Source organism: Phalangium opilio, unplaced genomic scaffold, assembly GCF_054372755.1.
Source record: "Phalangium opilio isolate 3A_F unplaced genomic scaffold, DU_Popi_V2 ptg000041l_1, whole genome shotgun sequence".
In the NCBI taxonomy this organism is placed as follows: Eukaryota; Metazoa; Arthropoda; class Arachnida; order Opiliones; family Phalangiidae; genus Phalangium; species Phalangium opilio.
The window spans coordinates 7,050,512-7,062,085 of record NW_028324165.1 but is presented as its reverse complement, the minus strand read 5'-3'; the positions used below and the strand labels follow the sequence as shown (position 1 = coordinate 7,062,085).

At 35.7% G+C, this 11,574-nt stretch overlaps 1 protein-coding gene and 1 long non-coding RNA gene across 2 annotated transcripts; one reads left to right on the top strand and one right to left on the bottom strand.

Moving 5' to 3' along the window:
- The first annotated feature begins 297 nt into the window (after positions 1-297).
- Positions 298-3,050, top strand: LOC149679687 (apicoplast pyruvate carrier 1-like). The gene is made up of 7 exons (XM_089835695.1): positions 298-371; positions 532-664; positions 722-916; positions 1,466-1,588; positions 1,741-1,950; positions 2,242-2,341; positions 2,405-3,050. Exons 1-7 carry the CDS (start codon positions 298-300, stop codon positions 2,452-2,454), a joined length of 885 nt encoding a protein of 294 aa, XP_089691821.1. The 3' UTR covers positions 2,455-3,050.
- A 3,217-nt stretch (positions 3,051-6,267) lies between these two features.
- Positions 6,268-7,915, bottom strand: LOC149679686 (uncharacterized). Its single transcript, XR_016365931.1, has 2 exons — positions 7,457-7,915; positions 6,268-6,601 (listed from the first exon to the last, which is right to left on the bottom strand). It is a non-coding gene; the product is annotated as an uncharacterized LOC149679686 (long non-coding RNA).
- Between the last annotated feature and the right edge of the window lie 3,659 nt (positions 7,916-11,574).

Sequence of the window (11,574 nt, the reverse complement as noted above, 5' to 3'; positions counted from 1 at the left end):
GCCTAAATATAACGTTGGTATACCTGCTTTTCCTTTTTAAAATTCCCTTCGATTTCTTTGAATGTTGAAATGGGGGAGCGGGATTGAAACTGCGTGAAATAATATTTTTCGATGGGTGACAGAAATTTAAAGGGAGAGTATAACTCCCATCTAAATTAAGGCAATCCCATAATCCTCTCTCATGGGAATTAGAAAACAATGGTTAGTCACATGACAAGTGGTTAATAATTATTTTTATTTCAGTGGTACCCAAAAGACAAAGGTTTATCAAATGGTATCATTCTATCAGGGTACGGAATGGGTGCTTTGGTTCTGAACCAAGTTCAAAGTGCGTTCTTGAACCCACATAACATTCAACCAAGAGCAGATGGGTAAGTAATTAGTTAGGTCAGGGTTAATGTTAATTAGGTAATACAGAGTGTTTCGAAAAGGGTAGTAGGATCGAAGTACAGAATGGCTCTTAGGGATTTAACAATATCATTGAAGATTTTCGACTCACAATCGCTTATAGTATAATTTAAATGTCAATAGGTTCTTTTACGAAGGTGAAGTCTTGGACAGAGTCCCCTCTGTGTTTTACGTCATGGGTGCGATTTTCGGTGCGTTGCAGATTATTGGAATAATGCTATTGTTTCAGCCACCTTCTGACATAGAAGAAGAAAATGTAAGATATCATGATTTAAGAAGTGTTAGATTTGTCTTAAATTATAATTAAAAATAGACAGCGACTAAACCATCTATAGATGTAAGCGTGATTGAAACCCAGTCGCAACCGCAGTCCAATAAGAACATTTTTCGCCTAGTCAAAAAAGAAATGGGTCCACGTGAAATGTTACAACGTGAAGAATTCTACGCCATTTGGTGGACATTCGCTTTAATAACTCAGTGTATTCAATTTATCAATACTTACTATAAGGTAGGGTTAACTTCATTAAAGGGAGAGTGAAAAGGCCAGAAACAAATATTATCCGACAAATGTAAATTTTCAAAAGTTGACGTTCTAAGCCAAACGTTACATTTTTGGTAAAAATCTATATATACTTTGAATCGCCTCTAACCATTTCAAAGATTACGTACAGAGAAACCAACACACAGGGCCAAAGCAGCCATTCGGTTATTGCCCAGAAGTAACTCCAGACAAGCCCGTGTTTACTACACGCTGGAGGGTAGCCAACTCGCACTGCCTCTAGCGGTGCTTCTTGGCTAGAGGGAGAATACCTCATTGGTGGCTTAGCCCCGGTTTGTTGGTTTCTCTGTATGTGATTTCCGAAATGGTCTAGTACAGCACAAAAGTCGGAAATTTATTTTAAAAATGAGCTATGTTATGTTTAGCATGTCAACTACTGAAAATGTTTTTTGTTGGCGTAAATCGATTAAAAATTTGTACCTGACCATTACATTCTCTCTTAAACCTCGAAAGTCTTCGCTGTAACTATATCACAATTATTTTCACAATTATTTAAAGACGTATGGACAATTGTTCATCCAAGATGACCGCTTCCTCTCTATAGTGGGATCTTTCGCAAATATTTGTAACTGTTTAGGTAGAATTGTCTTTGGTAGAATTCAGGACAAGTCTAGTTATAAGGTAAGTCGGACATGACGGTAACCTGACCACCCATAATATGTTAGGTTAAATTTGGGTTTCTATACGCCAGGGTCGGTTTAATGAAGGGTCAACCCAAATTCTTTACAGGGAAAGTACTTGTAGAGGTTGTTGACCTTTTATTGTACTTATAGTTGGTGGCAATCATCATAACGTTATCCTTGACGGCTCTGATGTTGAGTTTTGTCGTGGTACCTTACGGTGGTAAGGTGACCTTTGTCATTTGGATCTTGCTGACGTTTTTCATCTTCAGTGGTGTGTATTCCATCATGCCCACGGCCACAGACCTGAGTTTTGGAAGCAAATATGCCGGCACTAATTTTGGAATTCTCTACACATCTCCGGTAAGTACTTAAGACCTGGTATTGGTGATGGTTAGTCTTAACGTTTGTTGGCAAAGTAGGCTTAGGATTTCTTGACAAAATAGGCTTAGGATTTAATGACAAAATAGGCTTAGGATTTAATGATAAAATAGGCTTAGGATTTCATGACAAAATCGGCTTTGGATTTCATGACAAAATCGGCTTTGGATTCCATGACAAAATAGGCTTAGGATTTAATGGCAAAATAAGCTTAGTATTTAATGACAAAATAGGCTTAGGATTTCATGACAAAATACGGTTTAATTATTTCAGGCGATATCTTCTGTACTCGGAGCTTTCGTAATACAAATAGTGTTGAATAACTTAGGTTGGTCTGGAACCTTTTTTGTCGTGGGTGCATTGACATTTATGGGTACGTAAATTGTTAACCTTTGACCCACTAATAATGTTCTAAATCTTTAATTTAATATTGAAGGTTTCTTTATAAATTTATTTATGCCGGAGAAATTAGAACATATACGATAATATCAACTATAGTTGAATGCTAGTCTACTCAGCAGTACAGACTACAATTACACTAATGAGAAATTTCATAAACACAAATCAATTAACCCTTTTTGAGAAAACATTTGCTCTCAAAAAGTCAAGAAGCAACACAGAGAATCTTTATGATGTCGCGATGTTGGAGGGTCTTCTTATACACCCTTTCGACGAGTCTAAGAGGGAAAGGCGCGGGGGTAAAACTCTGCCTTCCATCTCGCTTTTTAGCGCCTGCGCTGAAGACGTTTTGGATCTGAGAGTGCGCAAACACGGCACTGGAGCAACCCCCTTATATCTCCCGATACCCGATACTAAGGGTTGCCTACCCCCTTTTCCCGTCGAAAGGGTGTATTGACGTCAAAATTGCCCAAGCGTTGCGAGTTACCTAGAATAATAATCCACCTCTCCTAGTGTCATTTTGTAGAAGGGGAGATGAGGATTCCATGTGCCGCTTGCATTTGTTTTATTGTAATAATTTAATTTTTTATCATTATTATTTTAAATGAGTCATAAATTTTTACTTATGGAAAGGTTCCAAAGTAAAAAGTTAGTATTAAAAATTATTCTTTTCAAAAGTCGGTTGGTAAAATAGAGCCTGGTATGTTGACAAGGTATGTTTGTTAACAAAGACGTTAGATATGGCTTCAAACAAAGGGACTTTAGTGGACTGATAACTTTGAAACCCCATCTAACGTCTTTGGTTCCACGTCCCCCCCCTTAGGGTCTATTTACATAATATTCCGATATTGATGTTCAAAATAAATAATACAATTTGAATTGAGTCAATGAAATGATCATTTGCTTCACAAATCCCATGATGCAGGTAAGTCAAGTGTAGTTGTGAATAAATCCATAACGTTTGAAGGTTGTCAATTTACTTTATAACTAATAGCAATATATATATTAACTAATATATTAAGTAAAATCAGAAGTATATAATACTTCTCTTCGAGAGAAGTGTACCACAAAGCGGGGTAAGTGTAACGTCATTCTTCCCAACATCGGAACATTTGGAGTAAGGTTACTAAACCGAATCACATACGCGATAAATAGTTCCCTCATCATTAGTCTGTTTGCGTTAAACTATTTGGCAAGACGCACGTGTGGATTTTTGTCTCACCCCAAGACGAGGTTAGGGAGTTGATTGCTAAGGATTTAGTAAATACCAAACAGTTATAGAATTCATCTTACGGTGCGATGCCCATCTGAATTAAGTTTGATAAGCGGGAGAGCAAGCAAAAGGGGTGACCCTGGGAAGAATGACGTTACATAACTAATAGATGATGGCATCCTTCTTCTATTATCCCCTTCTGGTAAAATGTATTAATGGTAATAAAAATAATTCAGTTTTTAGCGTTTCTGGTTTTAAATGTCGGGGGGCCACCAGGAAATTGTGGGTTCTATAAAAACCTCTCTCGAATTTTGTTTGTTTACCACTTAAGAATAGTCCATTGATTCAACCTTTTATCCTGTGGGATTAAAAGACCTATTTCACCGTTGGTTTCTGATGTCACTTCAAGGGTAAGATGATTTGCAGTCCTATTAATTTACCTTCAGTTTTCGAAACCAGGGATGGTCCGTTGTCGGGTGTGAAAAGAACGAAAGTGTTTTGATCGGTTTTGATCTATTTTGAGCTCTTTTACGGTTTTAAAATCAATCCCAGATCGTAATCCAACTCCGCCACTTCATCCCCATATCTGAAAAGAATAGGTCATGAATGGAAATGGGACACGAAATAGTCTCTTAGCTCCTTGGTACGACCAGAAAAGACTATTATCAAGAGTAAATAACCCCGCATCTCTTATGGACGAGTAAAATTGCCAGGAAAAGATCAATGCCAACTAAGAGATAATTTATTTCAGAGGTACATTTTCAGGCCAGGTGTTTCGTGCGTTACTTTTAACCGTACGTGTATTTCTATATTAAATGAAACCAGAAGTATATAGTACTTCTTTTCGAGAGAAGTGTACCACAAATCGGGGTAAGTGTAACGTCATTCTTCCTAACATCGGAACATTTGGAGCAAGGTTACTAAACCGAATCACAAACACGATAAATAGATCCCTCATCATTATTCTATTAGCGTTTAACTATTTGCCAAGGCGCATGCATGCTCTTGTTGATTTTTGCCCCACCCCAAGACGAGGTTTGTGGGTTGATTGCTGGGGATTTAGTACCAAACAGTTATAAAATTCATCTTAGCACGGTGCAATGCCCATCTGAAGTTTGATGAACAGGAAAGCAAACTAAAAGAGTTAGCCAGGAAAAAATGACGTTACATAAATAAAGTATTAAGAGGATATATAGAGGATATATAGCGTCATCCTTCTTCGATTATCCCCTTCTGATAAAACTAATATTATATAAATTATCTATAAATTATAACTACACGTTCGTTGTGTAGTATTCACGCAATTTTCGGTGTTTTTCGAATCTGCTCAAACATGCATTTTTCATAATCAGATTATTATTATTTTATTTTCAGAATCTGGATATAGGAACAACGCTGAACACACAGACACCTATCGACGCTTATAGGTCGTGGAGTCAAGATTGTTTCCCGCTATGCTCTTGGAAATCGCGTGTTCATGAATTTTGAAGTCATTTAAAACAAGGAATCACGCCTCTCGTCGACGATCAGCCATTTCTCTATTTGCCTTCAAGGATTCAGCCCAGGATCTAGAGCTCTTTGCCGCCATTTAAATCGCTTTTGGAATGAATTCATCGAGGCCATGTTGGAATGCGCAGCAAGTGTAAGACTTTTAATAATCCCCATTGTTATTTTAAATAAAGTAGTTTTAATGAAATAGGCAGAGTTAATTTTAGTAAACTATTATTTATTTACTGCAAAGTCAGTTTATTTAATAATAATAATTATTCTAAATTAAAATTAAATATACCACGATCGCGAGGTTAAGTCTTTCTTGGACAAGGCTTAAGAGCTTAAGCTTAGATTCTTAAACATTATTTTCTTAGTAATTTAACTCCATAAATAAAGGACCGGCTTTTCATTAATTATTTAAATAAATGAGATATTTAGCTAAAAATTATTATCTTGTTAGGCTTAAAGTTACCCTTCATAATGAGGCAATTGATTAATATTCATTATTAATATATTTTCGTTTTCAGAGGCGAATGATTTTCTGCTGCTGATCCGTCAGGCGTTTCCTAGTAGATGTTTTCAACGTTCGATAGACTTGGGAGTTACCCGCTGTTAAAGACGCTCATTGGCTTATTTCTTGGACTTGCGTTACACCATTCCTTCAAGCTGATCTGGACAATTAACTTGAAGATTCTTAACTTAACTCCATTTTTTTCTTGAGTATTCTTTTTCGTGACCACTTAATTTAATTTTACGCGTTAAACTTGAATTTACGGAACTCTTTAAAAAAATTTTTGTAGAAATTTTTTGTAAACACCTGAATTGTTTTTTTCTTATTGAATAAATTTTGCCTTGGGTCACGTTCTTCCTTTTCTTTCATTTGTTTCAAGGTTGGGGGTGGTTTGAATTTTTTGTGGTTTGAATTTTTTAAGGTCTGGACTTAGGGGGGTTTTTTTAGGGTCCTTTTTAGGCTTTTTTTTACTTTTTATTACTTTTTATTAACAATGTTAGGCTTATTTTCTTTTTTATCAAAAATTAATGGTATTAATATTTTGACAAAACAAGAAAATAAGCCTAACATTGTTAATAAAAAGTAAAAAAAAGCCTAAAAAGGACCCTAAAAATCCCCCTAAGTCCAGACATTAAAAAATTGAAACCAAGTCTAGTATCGAAATTATTTTAACAAAACAAAGAACGAGGTTTAAAGCAAACTTTATTCAATAAGAAAAAAGAAACCGTGTGTTTACATAAATTTCGAACAAGAAAAATTATTAAAGTGTTTGGTAAATTAAAGTTTCAAAGCAAAAAAATAAAGAGAGTCAAGTAAAAAATTAGGTAATTACAAATAAAAATGATAGAGTAATTTGCACGTTATTTTTTATCATTTAGCTTCGGTATGTCCGTTTTTTGGAAGTCATCGCCGAGAGAGATAGAAAGACATCGTGTAACGTAAATCCAATAAGTGATGTCATCTGGAATGATACGTCCCGGAATGACCAGCGACAGAAAATCCAAGAACATAAGCCGCATCTATAAACGAAAACATATTAATAACACATATTAAGCTATTGCCTACTATAACCAAAAGCCTTCAAAATAATAATTTATGTCAATCTCGTAGAGTTACATAATTTAAGAACGGGTCCTTAATTAATAAAACCAGCTACCAAATTCATAGAGAGAAACCAACTAGCTGCCAACCTGAATTAAAGAAAGACTCTGGCCAACCATTTCCCATGATTGTATAGAAAATAATTTTAGGAATACCTGCCATTTATTTATTTTAAATTAAAATTATACCCACATTCCCCCTAAATAAAAACTATGTTTAAATGTGACAAGGCTTAACGTAGGCTTAGGGCAACCTCGTGTTTTAAGTTATCTCTGTGAGACTTGATTTTCGAAAATCATTCACGTTATCTCTAAATTAATTACGTATAGCGTAATAATAACGATAGCTTCTGCATTAATTTTAGGAAAACCTTTCATTTATTTATTTATTTTAAATTAAAACTATTCCCATATAGCCCATTACTAAAAACCGAGTCTAAATAGGAGAAGTCGTAACCGAGGCTTTGGGCAAAATAATATAATTATCTCAGCGGGACTTGATTTTCGAAAATCCTTCACATTATCTCTAAATTAACTACGTTCCCGAATTAATTGCTTAATAATAATAGCCCCTAAACTAATTAATAAGGGATTGTCTCGGCTAAGCCTTGTCCAACATCTCGTTGTAAAATTTCATTTATGGTACTTGATTTTAAATAAATAAATAAAATTTACTAACATTTAACACTACCTAACTAGTTTAAATACTTGAAATAAATAAAATAATTGAAGGGGAGCTAGATGAGTTTGGATTATTGTAAAGTTAAAACTTACGGGCTGTTACAGCACGTGGCGAAGCAATGGCCACAAAGTCTTGAAGAGCTTCGAATTCAGCATGCGTACTTGGGGAAATCGGTCAGAGAAATGGCGAAACTATGAAGAATAGACCTCAAAATCCACTATTACGATCCGGTGAGCGAAAAAGGTTTTCCTCGATGCGTTCAAGGCAAGGAATGAGCTTCGCTGCAAATTGTTTCCAGAAGAGAATTCAATGGCGGCGAAGAGCTCAAGATTCTAAGCTGATTCCATGACGACGAAGAGAGTAATGGCGAAACGTCAGCGAAAGGCCTGTTTATTCGTTGATTGGGAAGAGCGGAGCTGGAACGATCTTGACTCCACGGTGCCGATCAGAGAAAGAAACGTTGCTTGTAAAACGTCTGACAAGCTCTACTCTTAGTTTCCAACGTCAGTGGCGCTGCGAACGAAGGAGTGCGCACAAAGATGCGTCGTGACTCTGGCGCGAAATTAAAGAACAGTTACAGTGCTAGGCCTAAATAAATTAAATAGCAATTTACATACCTACTTATACGTTAAGCCTATATATATATGTATATATATTCCTGTACCCTCATTTCACAATTACGTAATGGTGACGTCATAGGTTATATACGTAGCGCTATACATTCATTAAAACAGTGAGTTCAGTTTAGTTCAATTCAAGATATTTCACGTGACCCCTACGCAATTGAGACGTCAAAGGTCACGTGACCACTACGCAATTGTGACGTCAAAGGTCAAGTGACCATGACGTAATTGCGACGTCAAAGGTCACGTGACCATGACGTAATTACGACGTCAAATGTCACGTGACCATTACGTAATTGCAATGTCAAAGGTCACGTGACCATCGCCTGACAGTTTGAAATACAGAAATTCATAACCCCAGAGTGGATTATTGTTATCCGCTTAATGACTACATATGGCCTTCTGCTAATAATCTGATCTTATGAATATAGTAGCTATTTTATGCTTCAATATATGTCAGTGAATCGGTAACTTGTTACGTATTGGGCCCATTAGTTCTGTATTTCATTAATAAAATTCACGTTAGTTTTGCGTTACTATTCTCTTGAGAAAGCACTTTAAATAATTCTAATATAGTGGGTCTAATTCAGAAGATATGATGTGTTTGTATGTATGTGACTCCGTTTCTGACATTTGTTGGTAAGCTTATAGATAAAAATGATTTTATCGTCCAGATTTATGAATATGAAAGCAAATTTTACTTTGATTTATAATACATATATACTTATAATTCAACATTTGTATATTACAATTGGTTTTATTAAAGAAAAATAATTAAAATGATACAATAGTTTATTGAAATGAATGAATGAATGTTGAGTCCAGATCCTGAAAAGAGAACAAATTTACTCTTATTAACAAATTTTAAGCAGCTTAGAAGTATATAACTTGAAGTACAAAGTTTTCCATCGCTCCTGGAAATTGGGGTTCTTGAATTGAAAACAACGATTTGGGCTGGAAACTGAAGTATAAGCGTCGATAGGTGTCTGTGTGTTCAGCGTTGTTCCTATATCCAGATTCTGAAAATAAAATAAAGATAATCTGATTATGAAAAATGCATGTTTCAGCTGATTCGAAAAACACCGAAAATTGCGTGAATACTACACAACGAACGTGTAGCTATAATTTATAGAGAATTTATATAATATTAGTTTTATTTAATACATAGATACAAGTACGGTTGAAAGTAACGCACGAAACACCTGGCCTGGAAATGAACCTCTGAAATAAATTATCTATTAGTTGTTATTGATCTTTTCCTCGCGATCTTTACAAAAACTATTGAAACCATATCGACCCAATTGGTCTTTCCAAAAGTTATGAAAATCCGCGAAACAAAGATGAATTTTCTCTCGTTTTGTCTGTTATTACTCTACTTCCCACGAGGTCTTTGCTTTCGATCAGTATGGAGACGAAACCCTACCGAATGTAAGTATTATAGTTACGAACGACGTGTGTCAAAATATTTGTTAAAATACCACCCTCAGTATCGTAAAAATTACGACAAGTATGAAATTTCCCTTTGCTCTTTAACCACGTTAAAGGTAAAGGGTTTGGTATGATGGAAAAGTTTCGGCTACAAGGGATCGCTTCCACGAACGTTTCCACATTAAGTGTCATACTTATTTTGTCGTTACGTAACTTATGACAACACGGATATTTTCAATACTTTAAACTCTTCAAAGATGGGTGGTTGGGGGTGATCTTGGAGTTTTCTGGGAACCATACAGAGCGACCAAGAAGTTATATCTAGTATCTCAGAGAGAAGGTATAAATTCGCCAGATTTCCAGCTTTATCTCCAGTCCAAACGTAGGTCCGGAGTTAATCCCCGTCTCTAAATTACAACCAGCATCTCATTGGTTCTTGAAAACTCACGTCAGCGCGACGACGCGAGTGACGAAAATTACAGTCATATTTTCCGACTGAGGAGAGGCGAAATACCCCGGCGTCTCCTTTTACGTCCCCCCTTGTATTTTGAAAGGGGGACTGGGACTATGGCGCGCGAATACAAAGGCATCTTATACCTTCTCTCTGAGATACTGATATAACTTCTTGGAGCGACCAAATGGCAGCTGAATAAACCTTGTTAACAGGCTTCTACGCGACGAATTCACTATGCATGTATGTTATTCTATTAATTATTATTCATTCGCCAAGAACCCATTTAAATTCAGAGAATGTTTAAAGAAACAATTCATCTCCCCGTTCCATTAGTGCGCCACAAGGCCCGACAAATGTTCACGCGCTTGTGAAAGTCGTTTATGGACACTTCAACCTGGAAGGAGAGAGGGATGGAGTCGTCCCAGCATCCTCAGCCTTTAGATGGGGTCGTACAGCACGGAATGGTAAAGGATGTCTCCTCTGGCTTAAAAATAGAAGTTAGTTCTCATACAAATACTACGGTGCAACGCGTCAGCATTTAACAATGGTCTACCCAAGGGTAGGGTCGTGCGCGAGGTACACTGGGATACTTACGGACCGGTGTCATCATCCTTTCTTGTATTGCCTAGTTCATGATTTAAGTACTAAAATAAATTACCCCAAATTGGAAAATTATTTTCAAGTGTTTGTACTTGTATTGTCTGATCCATGATTTAACTAATCAATTAAATTACCCAAAATTGGAATTGGATAAATATTTACAAGTGCTTGTGTTTGTGCTTGTACATGTACTTGTATTGCCTGGTTCATGATTTAACTACTCAATTAAATTACCCCAAATTGGGAAAATATTTACAAGTGCTTGCACTTGTACTTGTATTGCCTGGTTCAGGATTTCACTACTCAAATAAATTTGTAACAATTAGAAAAATATTTACAAGTGCTTGTGTTTGTGCTTGTACTTGTATTGCCTGGTTCATAATTTAACTACGCAATTAAATTATCCCCAAATAGGAAAAATATTTACAAGTGCTTGTACTTGTACTTGTATTGCCTGGTTCATGATTTAACTACTCAATTAAATTTCCACAAATTTGAAAAATATTTACAAGTGCTTGAACTTGTACTTGTATTGCCTGGTTCATGATTTAACTACTCAATTAAATTTCCACAAATTTGAAAAATATTTACAAGTGCTTGAACTTGTACTTGTATTGCCTGGTTCATGATTTAACTACTCAATTAAATTTCCACAAATTTGAAAAATATTTACAAGTGCTTGTGTTTGTGCTTGTACTTGTATTGCCTGGTTCATGATTTAACTACACAATTAAATTTCCACAAATTGGAAAAACATTTACAAGTGCTTGAACTTGTACTTGTATTGCCTGGTTCATGATTTAACTACACAATTAAATTTCCACAAATTGGAAAAACATTTACAAGTGCTTGAACTTGTACTTGTATTGCCTGGTTCATGATTTAACTATTCAAATAAATTTGCGCAAATTTGAAAAATATTTACAAGTGCTTGTGTTTGTGCTTGTACATGTACTTGTATTGTCTGGTTCATGATTTAACTACGCAATTAAATTACCCCAAATTGGAAAAACATTTACAAGTGCTTGAACTTGTACTTGTATTGCCTGGTTCATGATTTAACTACTCAATTAAACCAATGGTGAAATAGGTCTATTAATCCCAC